The 19,346-nt window shown below is 48.0% G+C and overlaps 1 protein-coding gene across 1 annotated transcript in view; it reads left to right on the top strand.

Moving 5' to 3' along the window:
• Nucleotides 1-11,134, top strand: part of fam222aa (family with sequence similarity 222 member Aa) — a gene marked incomplete at both ends in the record, with an annotated part of 42,376 nt that extends 31,242 nt beyond the window's left edge. The window contains 1 exon segment of the mRNA XM_080003851.1: nucleotides 9,669-11,134. Within this exon segment, the coding sequence (XP_079859977.1) occupies nucleotides 9,669-11,134 (1,466 nt within the window).
• Between the last annotated feature and the right edge of the window lie 8,212 nt (nucleotides 11,135-19,346).

Genomic DNA, 19,346 nt, shown 5'->3' with positions numbered 1-19,346 from the left:
TTCCACTGAGCCTTCCTTTGTTTCTCCCTATCGTCCGTGTCATCTAGAGAGGTGTGTTCAGACAAAACACAAGACGACAATGCGGCTCGTCGCTGCGAAAGCAGGCTCTGACCCGCGGACAGCCCTTCTGGACGGGGCTCGGCTCAATTAGGCTCCAAAGAGTTTTGTTTTTGAAATCCGACCCATCTTACATGGTGTTGTGCTCTCGGTTTGTGTCTTTACCCAGCAGAGCGTTGCGTCTCAGGAGGCCGACGGGGGAATATTGTTTTGGGGAATGGAGACTCGAACGCATAATGTGAAGGAGAAAAGGGGGCGAAGGCAGAGATGTATATGGGGGAGAAAAGAAAGGGGTGGGATTTGACTTTGATGCCATAGGAATGAGTTCACAGGCTCGTGAGCACGGGCCTAATCGCACATGACAATATCGGCTGGTGTGCCAGTCGCAACGCATAACCGCCCTGCCGCTGTGCTGACTCGGGGTATTTGCTGATAAAGCTCTGCTTTCTAGACCATGCTGTTTGCACAATGAGGGTGGCCCAGGCGAGCCTCGGGGCTGGCTCATCACAGTCAGCTATGGCCCCCCATCTTTAAAGAACAACGCACTGTACCGCCACCGGGCTTATGGCTCTGCCTGATTATTACCGGAGAGCAGTTGTGTGATGAATATAGCCAATTTTCTACTATTTCTAATCTATTATGTGGCCCGTGCAACCCCATAAATTATTGCAAATGGAAAGAGTCTGGTGAAACTCATGCTTGAAATGAGGCTGTGTCCATGGGCTCTGTTCACAGTATGAGATTGTTTTTTTTTTTCTATTGAAGCACCATTTTTAGCTGTCATGGGAACAAACATGGAGCTTGCTTTTTTTTTATTTTTTTTGTTTGGCTGTTTTTCTTTGTGGGGCGTGTATTGTGGGGTAAACATGTTGCCCCAGTTTCTGTGTTTGTTTGGTGCACTTGTGTCCCACAATATACGCCTGACACGGCTGCTGACTGCTGGCATTCCTGCATCGAGAACAGGGCTGTGCTCTCCCACCCGCTGCTGGTGATCTGCCAAGCGGGTCTGCATTATGAGTATCTTAAATACATTATTCTGGATCTTCCCTCCAGTCCGTTGGGATTCCCGCGTTTGATCCTCCTACACACGCGCCACGCTTCATCCGCGATCGCGTAAAAAAACAAAATACTGAATTTAATCACCAAAGTAAAAAATATCCAAGGGTAAACTCGTCCGCACGTGTGAATGTTTTTTTTTTTTTGTTGTTTTTTTTGTCCCCGAGCTTAAACGGGGAACTGACCGCGCCGATCCCAGCCTTGGTGAAACTATTACCAGCGCCGGCGTTAATTCCAATTCTAAAAGTAATAACATGGGTCGGATGCTCCGCTGCGCGCTGGTGTCTGTTGTGTTAATGAGGCAGGAATGCAGGACGTGTGCTTTCCCACGCTGTTAGTTTTCCTCTGCCGGGCGCGTCTGAGACGGGGCTCTGGGCCGGCTGGGCCCTAATGCAGCCCGAGCGCAGACAAATGGAAAGTGACACTTGTGTGTGTAGAATGGTATTTGTGGTGACGCTTTGACTACAGATAATAAAGTGTTCGCCCCGAGGTGATTTCGCCCGGCAAGCACCCCCGATGAAACTCACTTACTCTCAGAGCGAAACAACGACGACAGAAGGGGGATGAAGTGAGAGAAGGGCAGAGAGAAAACAAAACAAAGGGGGGGGGGGGGGAGGCAGAAAGAGGTACGGAGGTAAAGATAAAGAGGATGGTGGCTTGAGATAGGCAAAGCAAGAAGAGGCTGGGAGGAAGGCGGCTCCCGGCTATTCTGATATATTTGTGAATCGAGGGAATATAAATATGAGAGACTTGTTTTTCACTCGGAGGCTGCGTTTACTTGGCGGTTAGAGATTTTGAAAGGATGTCATGGTAGCGCCACCTTCTTCTCCGTTTGCTTTTATTCATTTATTTGTTTTTGCTAGCGAAATGTGCACCGCGGAGTTTGGGCACATCGGGGGAGTTTATTGTTAATCAGCTACAATACAGGTACCAAAGAGAAAAGAAGTGTATGTGTTCAGTCGGAGGACAAAAATGTTTGTAACACACGCACACTTTTCAAAAAAAAAAGTGTGTGTGTGTGTGTGTGTGTGTGTGTGTGTGTGTGTGTGTGTGTGTGTGTGTGTGTGTGTGTGTGTGTGTGTGTGTGTGTGTGTGTGTGTGTGTGTGTGTGTGTGTGTGTGTGTGTGTGTGTGTGTGCTCTGTCTGCCAGACCGTGTGTACAGAGGAGCCCTTCAGGATCAATCAATTCTCAGTCATTTCCCCCACAGCTCATAAAAGCCAGGTCTGTCTGGAAGGAGCATGAGGTTGCCACATCAAACCAGCTAATTAATTTTCATGGCTCATTCAGTAACATCTGGCCTCAGAGATAAATTCTCAGAAAATGTAAACACAACACCGACCCGGCGACGCGCTATTTTACATTTCTCAAAAGGAAATCGTGTAATTGTGATATAATGTGAAATGCAATTGCTGCTGAAATGTAACCACAGAATTGTAATTAGGGCCTTTTGAGCGCAGACAATGTTGTGTCAAAGTGTTGGGAAATGAAATCCAAGCGCTGCCAACCTCTATTTCCACATATCTAGATGGAACCGACCTTGCCAAATCATAGCCCTTATCAGTAACCCTGCGCCTTATCTCAGACTCAGCAGACTTTATTAACTACACACAAACTGTTCCACTGCAGGTCAGCAAACGTGAGGCAGAACCCTGAATTAGGCACTTTTTTTTAAATTTAGTTTTATTTTTTATTTTTTTTTATCCATCTGCTTGGCCGGCGATTCGATTGACTATTCAGTTATCACCACATAGATGAAAAAAAATAAAAATCTCTTATGAAAGAAATCCGTTCATGACTGATCGGTAGTTTTTGCTCCGCCACTCTGATCTGTACCTTCTCTCAAACAGTGACAGTTGAAGATTGAATGTTGTTTGTTTGTTAAATACAGCTCTGTTTTTTTTACAGTTCTGATGTGTTACAAAGCTGAGAAAACTCATTTTCAGCCTGAATACAACCTTCTTAAAGAATAGATGTGAGTAAACATTAAGTGTTAAGAACTGGGGGGGGGGGGTAGCGTATAAAAACAAATACGGAAGAAAAATGAAAACATGTCCGTGTGAATTTTTTATTATTATTTTTTAATCGTTGTGGCAGACGAATGCATCGAGAGGTTAATCCTCTGAGAAATCAATGCAGTTTGATTTTTATCTTTTGCAATTACAGCAAAATCCTGTAAAATAATTGCCTACAATTTCTCCCCGTGTTGCCGCTCCCCGAAAAATCAACCTTGAGATGAATTGAGGGAGATGAGTGTTCCTAAAAATGGCTTTTTCTGATATCAAGCAAGCAGCAGGGCACCGACACCCCCCACCCACCCCACCCACCCCACCCGCCCCCCGTGTGCACTTGAATTGATTAGTACTCGGCTTAGGGCATATTCAACATGTCTGCCCCCCTGCGTGGCGGCTCTACCCTGTTGATCGCTGGCTGATACATGCGCTCTCTCTCTGTCTCGCTCTCTCTCTCCCTCACCCTCTGTCTGTGACTCTCTCCCGGCTCAGGAAGCTCCTGTGGGGCACCGAGGCTTTGATTGACTGTCGGCTGAGTCCACAGGACACCTCTATTATTATCATCTCTACCTCGCCAGAGGGGCGGGAGGCTCTGTCCGGGGGGTCTGGCCGACAGCCCCTGCTTTGTGTGCCCAATAGTCAATTAGAGGCAGCGCACCGCCGGAGACGAGTGGGATGCAGGGTTAATTGCAGAGGACCAAACAGCTGGCTCTATCAGAGCCCATTGTGTTTGCGGCAGTTGTCACGGCAATCGAGGCCCGGCTGTAATCGCTGACTAATCAGCCCTGTGCCAGATGACACCTCCATTAGCACAAGGCAGGTATTGTTCAGAGCGCAAAGCCGCCTCTGGCTTTCCCCCCGTCTGCGCGTCCTTTTACAGCCCCGCTTTTGTCCGGCGCTCCAGCCGAGGTAGGGAGAGGATGTCATGGACCCTGATCCTATCTGCAGCCAGTGAAACAATGAGCACAGGTCAAGGGTTCCGCCCGCCGAACAATGGCTCCAAATCTGTCAGCTTTTAAACCCCAATATATTTAACCAGTCAAACCCTTTTTTTCACCCCAAAGGGGGCTGCTCGGGCGTTGAGGACCTGAAGGGTGGTTTAGCCATTAATAATTTATCAGAATAACATCATAACAATGAGGCGGCGAGGGCAGAGCGCTCGTCCCTTTTGGCTAAGCGTAAACTCAAAAGGTAGATTAGCAGATTAGATGCCTTGCCTGAGCACCCGGTGTGTCCTCATGGGACTGTGGCTTTAAAAGGACACGGTGGGCTCTGGTCTCTGGGTCCTAACGTTCGGAGCCGTCTCCGGAGTAATGACGACCTCCGACTGGAATCTCTGCGCTTGTTGTTTTCCCGAAGGGCAGTTCTGTTTGGTTGGCCAAATGAACGGGCGGGTGTAAAAACATAATTGCAGCGCATCCAAACAGCCCTTTTTTTCCCCAAAACATCCATTTTTTTTCTCTCTGGGCCATCGCGGACGGTCAAAAAGAAACATGGGATCCAAACTTACATAGGAGTGAGAAGTCTCCGCGGGATTTTTTTGCGGGGTGTCGATGCGTTGCACCGGCCTCCAATAAGTGGACACGCTTTTCTATCGCAGACCTGCGTGTAGTGTGAGCGCTCTTTGTTTTAGGCCATTCTGCCCACCCTCGACCATTTGAAAACTCTCAAATTAAAATGCAAATCATTCTCCGCTCCTCCGGATTTGATACTGTAGACTCACGCAAGCATCCGAGTCTCCCGTCTCCTCTTTTTTTATTCTTATCCCGACTATGGCCCCCAAAGCGCCCATAAATTCACACAAACACACCTCACCTAAATCCCCGCTCTCATACCCGCTCTGCCGCCTTTACTTCTCGTGATCAACGCAATTTGACCTCTCGCTCGGATGAAGTGTACTGAATTTAATGGATTTTTTACAGTCTAATCTACCCGGTTCCCTCTTTATTGCTGTTTCGTACCCAGTGGACCTCATCTTCGCCAGGCCTCCTCCCCCCCTCCACCTCTTCTTCTCACACCAAGGAAATTAGTTCATCAGAATTCAAAATGTACTGGTGGCTAATTAAAGGAGTGTTAATTGAGTGTTCAGAATTGGGTACCCCACCACCACCACCACCACCACCACCTCGCCCCCCAAACACACACACACACACACACACACAGACGCACACGCGCGCGCACACACACACTCACTAGACTACACAGGGTACACCAAGGACGATGCGCTCGGGGAGCTTCATGCCAATCAAAAAACGGAGAGAAAGGACAGTGCCCATCCTCCGAGTGAAATGGGATTTCTAGATCATATCGTGGCCCCCGCGCAGCACAGTCTGGCTCCGCGCTGCCATGTTATCCCAAACCGGTCCTCCTATCACTCTCTCTCTCTCTCTCTCTCTCTCTCTCTCTCTCTCTCTCTCTCTCTCTCTCTCTCTCTCTCTCTCTTTCTCCCTCCGTCTCTCTCTCGGAGCGCCGGAGCCCTGCGCACAGATAGCCCCTCTCTCTCTCTCTCTCTCTCTCTCTCTCTCTCTCTCTCTCTCGCTGGGTGCATCGTGCTAATGAGGGGTGGCATTTAGAGATGCGCCGCTCTGACACATGGGCATTGTGTGCCAGGCTCTGGGTGATTAAGGACGAAGGTCAGCCCATTAATTGCCTCCCCGCCATCTCTGCATCCTGGCGCGTGATCTCGGAGAAACCGACGCATGTGTTTGCCAGGGCTTTTATCTCCCCTCAAACACAGTTCAATCACATGCTCTCCGGGTTTTGTTTACATTCCTTTCGTGCGGATGTTAAGGGTTTTTTTTCCCCTTATTGGTTTCAAACTGTGTTGGTCCGGGGGAAATTTTTCTTCCTGCTAGTTTAAGCCGCCTCACGTGCGCACATGACTGCGAGTTGCCTCCCGCTCTCAGGAAGGGGAAAAAGTGTATTCCTCCATCCCCGGGGGAAATAATTAATCCTTACAAGGCTGTCGCATGTCGAAATGAAGTGAGTGTGAAGCATTTAGCCCAGGAGGCATTGCAGGCTGTCTCCCGCACAGGCACCTGTTGTTGTCCCTGCCCTACATTTCATGAGAGAACATTGTGCACAGGATAACAACATGCTCTACGGATGGTGTGTGTGTGTGTGTGTGTGTGTGTGTGTGTGTGTGTGTGTGTGCGTGCGTGTGCGTCTGTGTGTGTGTGCGTCTGTATGTGTGTGCGCCGTGTGTGTGTGCGTGCGTGTGTGTGTTTGTGTGCTCGCGCGCGTGTTTTTGTATGTGCGTGTGCGTGTGCGTGTGTGTGTGTGTGTGTGTGCATGCGTGCGTGTGTGTGAAGGACCCCCATCCCGTGGGGAGGTGAGAGATCGCACAAGAGGAGGCGGCGGTGGGTGCTTTGGGGGTGTTTATCGTTGAGCACCATCTGTACACTCCTGCTCATCGCTGTGATCTAGCGCAGCCTGAACCAATAAGTCACACGGCGCTCGTCTTAAAAGACGCTCTCCTTTAACCCTCCGTCCTTCCTCTCTTCTGGACTCCTCCGCTCTGGGAGAGGGGAGCTCGGCGGGCCCCACACATCAAACACGCGGTGTGAGTTTTTTCGGGTGAACGCGTGGTCATACTTGCTATAATCAACTTTACTATAAAATGCATACTGTGGAACTTTTTAAAGGGAAGGCCGGAATCATAAGCATCCAGATGCTCATTTGCCTCCTCCTCCTCTTCTTCTCTCTTTATGCCTGTGGGTTCTAATAACCGGAAGCCTTTGTGGGGCTGAGATGGGTTTTGTGGGCCTGAAAGGCCTCTAATCCCTGTGGCCTGTGAAGTGTGAAACCCTTTGATGGCAGGTTGGTGTGCCAAAGGCTCTGCCTATTGACAAACAAGGACCAAGCTGGGAAAAGACGGAGGGAGATGGAAGAGAGAGCGCACAAGAAATGCAGGCCCAGGCGTGGAAAATATGGACTCAGCCAGTGAGAAGGAATAGAATTATCCACCCTTTAATGAATTTCCTGGCTGTTTTTTCTTTTTCTTTTTTTCTTTTTTTTCTCGTATGGCAGTAATTAGGTGGAATGATGGGCATATTGCAGCTGGGGGGCTGTAGGAGTGGTAGGGCACGGGGGCCCTTGATATGCCAAAGCCGGGTATCTCTGCTCATTTAGACCATGTGATGATCAAAGATTTTCTTTTTTTTTTTTTTTCTTCTTGCCCTCATGTAAAGGAGATCAGAAAAAAACAGGCTGCTGTTCCATTTGCATGTGGACCAGCAATGTGCTTTGAAATGAGCATGTTTTTCTCTTCCGAGCAAATGAAATAAGTCTTCTGTCGGTTTTTTCACTGCCAGTCGGAACATCAAAGCGAATGGCACCGCTGTCGCCAGGGAGGAAGAGCTTTGCCTCCGTTAAGTTGGTTAGATATTACATTGCCGAGCCTGACCCCCTCTAAGCCTTGCCCGTTAGGATGGTGCGAAGTTCACGCACGCTGATTAAAAGTGAGGCGTTAAAGTAAGACTAATTTCGCATTAAAAAAAAAAAAAAAAAAAGACTGACAATGACTGAATAAAAATTAAAATAAAAATGATTTTTCTTCTCCCGCTTTTCTCTTGAGCATTGGCATGTGAAGCAACGCGCTGACTGCTGGGGAGGGGGAAAAAAAAGAAAAAAAAAAAAAGGGGTCTTACAGTAAATTTGGCCGGGGAAATTCACAGACATGAACTCGGCTCCCCCTCTGCTTTTAAACTCCCAATTTATTTCTTTTATGATATGGATCTTGTAGATTTAATCATTTTCACAGTTGGAAGCCCATTGGATTGTCGAAATGAACTCCCCATGCTATCTGTAATGGAAGCAAAGAAATGAGAATTGTGACTGCTTGGCGGTGGAGTCTCTTTAAAATGACTTTGCTATCGGAAAGGAAAATGGGGAAGGGGAGGGGGGCAGGGTGGTCCTAGTCACAGCCTGCACCCTGCAGACTCCTCAGGTCGCCGGGACGTTTGCTGACAGCACAGTTATGGCAGTTAATTTTCGCATGTTTTGTTAGCTTTTGCATAGAAATGTCGTTTTTGAAGGGGTTGCAAGTCATTTGTGGCAGCTGATATATTGCTTGTAAATTGAGTGCTTTCCCTAACCCCCCCTCCCCACCTTTTTGTTGCACTGGGCTAAGTAGCCATGAAATTGCCTGAATAATGTCGTTTAAATCCAATCTTGCCACGGCCCCTCACCTCCCTGTCCTGCCCCCCAAACAATGACACATGGTGGGCTTTTTTAGAAATTGCCATTTTCCTGTTTTGCCGCCACCATTCAAAATGGCCAAGCCTTGGCTCATTGAGCGAGAGGCACGTCTGACTTGCTTCTTTGTCTGTTGAATTAAACTTTGAGACTGGAGTGGTTTTATAGCCCCCCACCCCCCTTCCTCCAGAACATTTTATCTACATATGCAACAAGAAGTCATGGTCAGGACTGCCCGCGTCCCACGATAGAGGGCGTGTTGTTTTGTGCAGGTTTCTAACGTTAATAAAAGATAACGCTTGTATCAGGAAAGGCAGGTGGAGTAAATTAAGTGTGTTTTACTGCTACTAATATTTTTACGCCTGGCAAAATAATTCTGTTGCCTGCGATGCCTTAGAACTAGGGGGGGGGGGGGTGTTTTACCTTATCTTAATTGATGTTTTGTGTTTAATTCTATTATAATAAATAAATCCCACTTTTATGACCCAACATATGAGCCAAGTTACAGTTTTAATTTGGACTAACTTCAACACAGTAGCGCTGTATTGTACTTGTACTTGAAATTGCACTGTCCCTATGTAGTTCATCATTAAACCAGGCTAGCAATTCCCAAAAGGTTGTTAATTGGGTTTTGTGAGGGTCTCTCCGTGCACTCCTAGGTTGAATAAAAGTGGAAATTGTGTGGCCAAGGGTAAGACCCAGTAAGTGATACTACTTTTAAACCTCAAATGTGGCACTGAAATGAAACAAGCTTTCCCTCCCTCCTTCCCCGGCATCCGAAGCCTAACCCAATTGGATATTAAAGAGAGTCCGACTTAATTTCACAACGCACCGATTTAACAGTGCCTAAGGTGCCGGGCTTCGACAGAATGAGTTTTTAAAAAGATCCATTTGTCTAGGGATGAACTTCCGCACAAGGAGAGGGCGAAAATGAGATGGGAAAGAAAGCTCAACTGGAGGAGAGAGGAAGGCTGAACCATGAATACATTTCGGCCCTGATGATTCTGCCCCTTTGATTGGGCCCTAGAACCGTGTGGGAGTGTGTACATGTAATTTGCATCTTCATTTATTCGCATGGCGGTGTAGATTTATTTCTAATGAGTGTAGGGGAATTTGATATAACCTTTAAATATTTCAGTCTAATTTGGAAGTAGTGACAATTGCACCAGGGGTGTTTCCTGTTGCCGGAGATTAAAGGGCTTTTCGTCAGTGGGTATTTTCCGCCTCTTAAGCCATTATCGTAAATTACCGTACATTTCTTGGGTTGGGGTGTTTTTTCCTTTTCACACCTTCCTATCCATGTTACGACTGCAACCTCACCCATACCTGTCTTTTCCTTTGTCTTTCAGGTGAGTTGGTGGCTACCATGCATTCCCCCCGGTACCCCTCCGTGGCAGAACTTGACGCCTACGCTCAGAAAACTGCCAACAATCCTTTGTCTATTAAGATCTTCCCGACCAACATCAGGGTTCCCCAGCACAAGCACCTTAACCGGACTGTGAATGGATATGACACCACGGGCCAGCGCTACAACCCCTACCCGCCCCTCCACAGTGGCGGTTTCCAGGGCTTGCTTGCCGTTGTCAAGGCCTCTTCCTCTTCCTGTTCATCGACATCATCCTCCACCTTTGGCCCCTCAAAAGGCGTGCTCAAAAATGCCGAAGGCCGACGGACTAAAGTCTCTCCAGCCCACATAGCCGTAGCTCCGTACCCGCCCCCCAGTAGCAGCACTTTAGCCAACGGCCATGGCCAAATGGTGTACCACAATGGCCCTTCGAAACCTCCAGAGGGCCCGGGACTCTCAATCCCCCCTAATGTTACTGTAGCTGGCTCAGTGATTCCTGTATCAGGGGGACGAGGCCTGCCGCTGCCCGCACAGTCCAACCTGCCCTCCATCCAGAGCATTATCTACCAGATCAACCAGCATTGCCAGGCACAAGCTCTTCAGCAGGTGTGCCAGGGTGCATCGACCACATTACCCTCTAATCCCAGCCCCTCCAAGCAGGGCACAGCGGTCATGGGCTCCTCAGGTGGAGGCTATGTGGCGGGAGTGGCTAGCCAGGCCAATCTTGTCTACACAGGGGCGGGGCTGCCCGCTCAGAGTGCAGAGGCGATGAAGGTTGGGGTGTATCCAGATAACATGGACTATATCCTTTGGCAGAAACAGCAGCAGCAGCAGCAGCAACAGCAGCAGCAGCATCAACAAGCCGTGCTCCGCATGTATAGCGGAGGCAGCGGTGGAGGGGGAGCAATCAGCAAGTCCCCCGAAACCTGCGTCCCGGGGGGGATTATGGCCGCCCAAGTGTCCTCCTCTTCCAACAGACCTTACCACCTGACAGCAAGTGCCGGGGGCCTGGACAAGGTCAGCTCCTCCCCTTTGAACTGCGTGGGTATGCACGGCAACTTCTCAGTGGGCCAGTACTTTGCTCCTCCGTGGAACAGCGTGCTGGTCACCCCTGACAGCGACTGCTACAACCCTCAGGAGCTGCTGGGAATGTCCACGGTCGGATCGGCCACGGTGCACAGAGAGATGGGCTACCCCCACCACCATTACCACCACCACCACAATCATCATCATCATCATCAACACCCTGCCATAGACAGCGGGGGAGGCCTGTGCTGTAGCCTTCCCAGCAAGAGCCTGTGCAACACTTCGGTGTTGAGCAGCAGCTTGCAGTCTCTGGAATATCTGATCAATGACATCCACCCGCCCTGCATCAAGGAACAAATGCTGGGAAAAGGCTACGAGACCGTGTCCGTGCCACGTCTGTTGGACCACCAGCACGCACACATCCGCCTCCCTGTTTACAGATAGAGGGGGAAGAAAGGGAGTCAAAGATTTTCGGAACAAAATCAAAGTTAAAAGACAAGGGAGATGTTTCCTTGAGGGCGGGGTGGGGGTTCAGGTTTGTTGAAATTGGCACTGCTTTAACTGGTGTGAGAGCTGGGAGTGGAGCGCTAACTGTGCTGTGTACGACCTTGGTTTGGAAATTTTAGAGACAGACGGTGGATATTCCAGAGCTCAACGTCGGGAGCTATTTCCAGTGGGGGAGAAAAGGGATTTCAAGATTCTCCATATGTTCCATTGTGTGGTTTGCCAATAGGAATTTTGGGTTGATTTATTTTATTTCTCTGTTGTTCTTTTTTTTTTGTGTTATTTGCCTAAACCTTTTATTGATAGAAAAAAAAAAAAATCATCGCTCAATGAAGCGCGTACGCAACCTGTATTTCCCTTCCAAGTACTGACGATGATACTACTGTGCTGATTGTCACTGCAAGAGGTCACAAAGGGCCAAAGTTTAGGGCTGCTCGCCGGATCAAATACATCGTAGCGGCGTATAATAAGCTTGCGTGCACAAAGAGGTGCATGTACACATCAATGTAAACAAACATGTGCACATACGTGGTTTCATGCATACACATATAGGCAAACCAACTGATACAAGAGCAAAGGAAAATTGTGGGCAGTACTTGGGTGTCATATACGAGTATCAAAATATTAAATAAAAAGATAGTACAATATTAGTTAATTGCTGTTATAATTGATAAATTGCACTGCTTGGAATCTTGATAACTTTGAAGTTTGGAATTGGTAGTTTGGATATGATATATTTAAGAAACTTGAAAAACTTGAACCTATTTTTGTTGTTTTATATATTTGTAGGAATATTATATGCATTGGCTGCTATGGGGAAAGTGTCTCAAATGTTGTTTTGTTTTTGTTATTATTTCATTTTTGTTTGTATGATTTAATGATTTTTTCCTCAAGCTGATGTGCAGGCTTTTATGTCCTGGTGTAAGGCATAGTTGCTGCTTTGGTTCTGTAAGAACCTGGTCCAAGAGCTCTCTTTCCTAACCAACACTGGAATCTACAGAAATCTTGAAACACTTATTTTACAAAAGAAAAGTTGCAAAAAAAAATAAGAAATGTTAAAATGAAGAATGTCATGAGTGGGTGGTTGTCAATATAACCGTGTGTGTGTGTGTGTGTGTGTGTGTGTGTGTGTGTGTGTGTGTGTGTGTGTGTGTGTGTGTGTGTGTGTGTGTGTGTGTGTGTGTGTGTGTGTGTGTGTGTGTGTGTGTGTGTGTGTGTTTGGACACGTGCATGCATGCAATGTGTGTCTTTTTTTTTCTTCTTTTTTTTAATCTCCAGACTTTTTAAATGTATCATCATAACTTTTCTGCCACCCAAGACTGAAAAAAAATTCGGACTGCCCTGGCCCCCGAAACATCACATGTGATTATTATACAGGAAGTCACGTCTAGAGACCTGAAGCATAGACTTTATTTGTTCCGTTTTATTGGCGGCTTTAGATATTCTCCTGAGCTGGTATAGAGAGCTAGTTCCCAGATTCCATTATTATTACTGCAGTTGCAGTGCTCTGCTCCTTTCCAATGTCAAGCGCTATCATAACGATGGTGAGAGCTGGGGACGGACGGGAATCCTATTTTTGTGGCCCTTATATGATCCGGAACACAAAAAAAAACATACCATAATAAAAAACAATCATGCCCGGCCTCTCGCGTCAGATGGGTCGAAAGGAGGGTTCATCGCTCTTCCTTGTCCATTTCGGCCCCGAGTTGAGATGCCATTTGGTTCAGGCCAGTCATTAACTTGATGATTCAGAGCAGTGAAATATTTATTATGACTGTGAGATTCCCTTGAATGTACTGCACTTAAATTACTGAGATGTTTAATGCCTTGTGGGACTCGAGTGAAAGAGGAAAAATTGGATCAGTGCGGCGGTTCTCTGGTCTTAAATTAGCATTTCTTTTGTCAGTCAAATTTCAATGGCAAATTGAATTTATTAACTGGGGAGAGAGGCCAAGCTTTGTTGTGGGGAAATACAGGCATCAGTCTAGATTTATGAAGTGCAATTATAATGACTGTATTAACATTTTTTCTCTGAGCTTACACCAAAAAATGTAAACTACAGTTGTGAATACATTCCCAATGTACCACATCCCCAATCCCTATCTTTTTTTTTTGTTTTGTTTTGTTTTGTTTTGAGGTGTAAAATAAATTTGATTAAGATTATATTAAGCGGCCACACCTTGGCTTTGAAGTCTGTCGTTATTTTAAGCGTCGCTGTTGGAGAATATTAGCTTTACATCTGCTGTAGCCGGGCTCGTGTTAAACATCTAAGGAAAATGCAAATCTCATTCTTTGGCGTTTAAGCATTCGCATTCTTTTAAAATCATGTTTAATATTAATCTTTCATGTAGAAAGTGGTGTTTTTTTTTCCTATAACTCCAAACTATAAAGCTTTAAAAAAAAAAAAAATCGAATTCAATGTGAGAAGCAGAAAATACGGTTTGGAAAAAACGGCTCTAAAGTACAGTAAGCAGACCGGCTTTTCCCCTTAAGATGACCCGAGCTTAATCTCAACCGTGGGCCTCGCTTTTGTGAGTCAACGGCGTTGGTGGAGGTGCTTGGCGAAGGCTGAGAAAGCTTTTAGTTTCTAAAAAACACCAGGCTCCTCGATTTAAATTTACACAGTAGGCCTCCCGAACATTCCAGTGAAAAATGTCCGTGTTGTTTCAACAGCTTAATACCCAAGCCGTGGTTCTGATTCCAGCATATTTTCTGTCTTGTAGAAATATTTTGACAGATTTACAGATACATCCAGTCTCTAAATCCCCCTCCCTTTGGCTCTGGCATCCTAGCATTAAACCCTGTCACATGACGTTGAAGTGAAGAGGAGACACTTGGGGCGGTGGAGATTCTGGTGTCAGGCCGTTCCCACCAGTGGAGGTTTTGAGGCACCGGGCCTCCCCACTAATGGGAATATTGGGTGACGCCTGACTGCTGGACACTGCCAGCAGACAGTATTCATTCACTCAAAGGGGTGAAACCGACCCCTCTTTAAATCGCGGGGGAGTTCCTATTAGCTCCAGAGGTACAGAGGAATGTGACTGTTTCAGCTTGGGTTCATCATCGGCAAAGTAGAAGAAGGAAAGAAAAAAACAACCATCTTGTGTATTTCGGTTTTTTTTCTCAACAAATGTTCGAATCCATCATCACCGTCGTCGACATGGTGATCGGAATTTAAATTTGCTGATAAATTCAGTTGCTTGACGTCATGGCGCCAAACATCTGCCCCTCTTGGTCCACTTCACTAATTATGGAGGTGTGACGCCAGCGGGGACGCATCTAAGTCTACTCCGTGCTATGATTGTGGATTTTGACAATGGACGCACAGCCCATATTAGGATAATGGAATTAAAATTGGAATAGATTTGTGCTTGAGCTGCTCTACGTAAGACTCACTCAGCTGCAGAGGCAGAGCAGCATATGGCATGTCATTATCTGCCCCTACCCTCCCCCTGGCCAAGGCCATCAGGGTTCAGCAGTGCTTAAACAAACCCAGGACTGGGGCTGGAGGGGAGGATGGAGGGGGGCTGCCACAGTGTCTCCGAGGGCCTCCGCACCTCACCACGGCGCCTCGGCTTTGAGGCCCCGCTTTAAAAGCCGGGCTATATTTGAGCGAGGTGGGGGGGGGGGGGGGGGGGGTGATTTCTGTTGGATTATGCATGGTTGTGCCCCGGCTGTCTGTGGGGGCCCCGTGCAATGTGACAGATCACAGAAAACAGGGAGAGCTGTAGGGAAGGGACTGTGGGGTCAGAGAAGCCTCGAAGCATCAGTAATCAGGATAATTGCCGCGTCCTCAGTGCCGGTTTTATCCCCCCCCCCGTCTTTGGCTCTGCGGCCTCGTGTTGGTATTGAATCTCCGGCTCGGAGGATATCATGTACTTTCTTAATCGACAACTTAAAGGGGACCCCGCTGTGCCTCACCCCAGGAAAAAAAACAGTTTAAATCCTCTATTTGTGAGTGCGTCTACATTTCGGTTTGCACTGCCGGTATTAAGTAACATTAGATCAAGTACAATTATATACTGTAAATACATGCAGAGGACCACACGTGTTTCTCCAGGAGCGACTGACATCTAAGACTTTTCAAGGGCATTGTGGAAGGGATGACTCCAGGTTCAAACGGAGGGCAAATGACTTACATTGGTTGTTGACAAGCCCCCGCCAAATCCTAATAAGTCCATCACGGCATTCGCCCCGAAGCAAAAGAGTAAACCTACATTACGCACCTTTAAATACTGCCGAAGAAAAGGGGGCCAGAGGCACCCGACACCATTCAAAACAATCATGTCTTCCCCTCTCTCATAACACGGGGGACGGAGCCGAGCAGCCAGCTGCTCTCGCTGTTGAGTCTTGGCTCCATTTCTCCAACCTGCAGATGACAAGGAGGATGGTGGGTGGGGAGTAGGTTGAGGGGCGGGGGTGGGGGCGCTTCCCCGTCAAACTCAGCCCCTGTCCCCCGGTTGCCCTTGGGCCCCTGGGGCTCTCATCCTCCAGTCCCCGCTCAACGTCAGCGGCTACCTGGAGAGGACAAGGATAGCACTTGCAAAGTGACTCAAGCATCGAAAAATACTTTAAATAATTATTGGGATCGCTGTAAAGAACCTTGCTTAGTTGACTCAACAGCCTTAAAACAGCGTGCCGTTTTTTTGGGGGTTTTTTTTATTTGAGAGGACAGCTCGACAAATTCAAAGGTGACTTTTCGAACTTCAGCAACAGGAGAACCGCCCCCCCAAAGGCCTCAACGACTCTCTGCAAAACAAGGCGTGGCAGGTCATAATTCCCGTGGCTTAAAACAATATTTCTTCAATGTCACAACAGTGCATGTTCAAGCGAAACAGCCCCGCGGCCGCTGAACTGTTATCTGTTTAGCGTGGCTGCTATTTAGCTGTATCCAATCCAAACGCGCAAGGAGTCTGGGGATTTAGCTTTTGTTCTTGTCGGCTTTATTTATTGTTTGTGTGGTTCTGCCGAGAATGTTCCTATAGGCAAACAGGGCTGATTCCAGAATGATCTCAAACGCACCAACGCTGCCAAAGTCTGAGGGTGCCGCAACCTTGAGAAAATAATATATATGGAAATGGGAAATTTATGAAGCATCACTCTCATGGTTTTCCCTGCAGTGTTGTATTTATGTTTTAAAAATGATTTTGTCTCCTCAGGATGAAAATATGTAAAGAATACCTTGCTTCTGTTTTTTTTTGTTGTGTGCAGGTGTGTGTGTGTGTGTGTGTGTGTGTGTGTGTAAGTGGAGAGTTGTGGGGGGGGCGGGGTATTGATGAAATATAAATCATAAGATTTCAAACTTAAGAAGTCTGAATATTAAAAAAAACGAACAAAAAAAAAACAACAACAACAACAACAACAACAACAAGAAAAGCTGTAAAATCCTTTAGTCTCGGGGGTTTTCGACTTTTGAATGTGCCTACTGCGGCCGAGCATCCCAGTGATTGCTTGCCCTCCGCCCCTCTCCCACCCCCACCCCCGTTCCATTTAAACTGCCACTGTACCCCCCTGTTCCCTCCCAGTCCTCTCCCCTGTCCCCCGTCCCCCGTCCCCCCGGTAGATGTTCTGTCTGTTCCCTGCTTCTTGTCGATCTCAGGACCGGATTTGTTTTAACTTGGATGTTGGTTGGTTTAAATTTCACCCCCTCCTCCTCCTCTTCCTCCTCCTCTTGTGTAACATCATTTGACATGAGTAAATAAAGCGAGCGACTTCCACACCTGTTTTGTGTTATTGTGTTTATACGCCGCGCGTTTATTGTACGGGGGCACAGCCGCCGAGGACGTCCCGCCGGCCCGTGACAGGCTGCTGACAGGTCCGTGCTTATCTGAGTGGAGTGGATGGATCGGCTGGGGGCAGCAATTCTGAGTGGCTGGTACTGTATCTGTCTCTGTATCTGTCCCTCTCTCTCTCTCTCTCTCTCTCTCATCTCCATCGCCATCTATAAGCCATGTTTATCAGGCCCCAGACCAGCTCCAGCAGTAATGAAAGGTAAAGCACGTCAAGCGTCCTCCAGCCTCGCGAGACGGCATCGCAGGTTTCCCCCCATAACGACGCATCGTCACATGGCGACGCTTAACACGCCCGCGCGCTACAATCACGACGTTGAAACGCGAGATGGAGCTCCGAAAAGGGGATTATTTCTTTCTTCCGCGGAGGAAATCGGAGACGGATTTGCCGAAGCTACGCGCAACAAATCCATGGGAACTTTTTAAAGATTGGCTTAGATAGAGAGAGGGCGAGATAAGGCGAGCTTTGGATTAAATTCTCTCTTCACTCAACCTGCCACAGGGTGTGAGCGAAGAGTTCTCCCGCAGCCAGAGAAACAAGGGCTTAGCGGTTAAATACTTTTCAAATCACAACTCTTTTGAGTCCTTTTGTAATGACGTTTTTTCACGTGGACCGTGGACAGCTTGTTTGTGTCGTGACTGACCCACAGACCAAATCAAGGAAATCACAGGACGATTTTCGCATTCCATAAAAAATCGATGTTGTTGTTGATGTAGGCGTGTAACGGTGTTCAATGTCGCCGGCAGAGAGCAGAATAACATCACAGCATCTGTCTAAATGTTTAATGACGGCGCCGCGTTCAAAAGCTCAATATCGAAGGCCTTATCCCCCCCCTTTTTTTTTCTTCTTTCAGCCGGCTCTCCACCTCTCCACCCGCCTGAAACATCAGATAAGCCCCAGACTGATGAGCCGGTCGCCTCCATCAGAGCGTGTGGGACCGCGAGGCTGCACACTGATTTCATACACGCTCGCTCAGACAGAAAAGGGACTCTGTGGAGCAGAAATGCTTCTCTTATTAGCAAAACTCATTCACCTGCACGCCACATTGAGTCCCTGGCAATTTCACAATAAATCATGGTAGATGCCTTTGGATGCTGGGCAGCCGGCATCCGGCTGACGCTCCGCCGGGGCGCTGCCCTCGCCTGTCAGTTTAGACACTCTGAATCATTTCGGGTTCAGCTCCCTCGCCTCATCGCAGGTGAACTGAAAGGTCACATCTCGGGCCTTGGAATCCAACGTGTCCCCGGCGCCCCCACCCCCCGCTCTCCCAGCGCTCCCAGCGGCAGCTCCCCTCTCCACTCGGAAAATGTCACGCCGCAGTGAAATATTTCACCGGTGATCACAAAATTAATTTCAGCAAATTATTTCCACGCCAGAGATAATTAGCGCCGGCTCTTGAGGATCCCTTCTTCACCCCTTTGGAGAAACGTGGCGGCGAACCTCCTCCGAGATCTGTCTTTTTGAGGGGTTTTCGCCTCCCCCTTAAAATTGGTCGAGGGCGGTTTCCGGGGGGGGGGGGGGGGGCAGAGCAAATCTCCGTTTTGATTTCAAACGCAGTGAGCCAGATGATCAACGCACGGAGAGCATCCGAGGGGTGGGCCAGGAGGTTGAGAAGTTTGACAAACTCAAACCGAACACGAGCCCAGTACTACCAGAGCTTCCGGTGTTCGGGGCGTTTGGATCCCTGCAAAGAAAGTCAACTTCCCCTCATGCACGCTTATCAAACGCGGCCCGCTTCCAGCATGACCTTTGTGGGCTCTCCACCGGTTTGCTGAATCACGCCCGTCAGAAACACACACACTCGCCACACACTGACACACACACACACACACACACACACACACACACGCTGCGAGGAAGAAAGGCGCCGTGCGTGTTGTAGCTTCCACTTCCTGTGCGAACCGGGTGTGCGGTTCCAGAGTTGCTGACGGCGAGGCTCGCAGGCCCCGGCCCTGCCCTACTTAAGGAGCCAGGGAGGAGGGCAGGCCAAGTTGTCAGCAGCGCTAGGTGCTCGCTGCTTAGATAAACCTGCAGGATTAGTGGCCCAGTTAAAGTTGGGGCAAAGAGGATTAGCTTCTGCTCGGAGGTGGCAAGAGATTCCCTGTGTCCTTCAGCGCTGCCGGCCTTCACGGGGGGGGGGGGGGGGGGGGGGGGGGGGGGGTTGGGGGGGAGAGGTGAGATTGGACTGGGAAGCCCTGGCCGTTATGAGTGGGCATTAAAAAAAAAAAAAAAAATTATAAATGAATAAATAGGATCAGGAATGAATAAAATGTATAAATTAGAATCTACTATCTTAAAGCAGTAAAGTGCTGATAGTAGTATGAATTTTGCTTTCGGGTAAAAACAAAACAAAAAAAAGGTC

This window comes from Zeus faber (assembly GCF_960531495.2).
Source record: "Zeus faber genome assembly, chromosome: 7".
Lineage (NCBI taxonomy): Eukaryota > Metazoa > Chordata > Actinopteri > Zeiformes > Zeidae > Zeus > Zeus faber.
The sequence above is the reverse complement of the archived record's forward strand: the minus strand, read 5'-3'. Positions and strand labels throughout refer to the sequence as shown.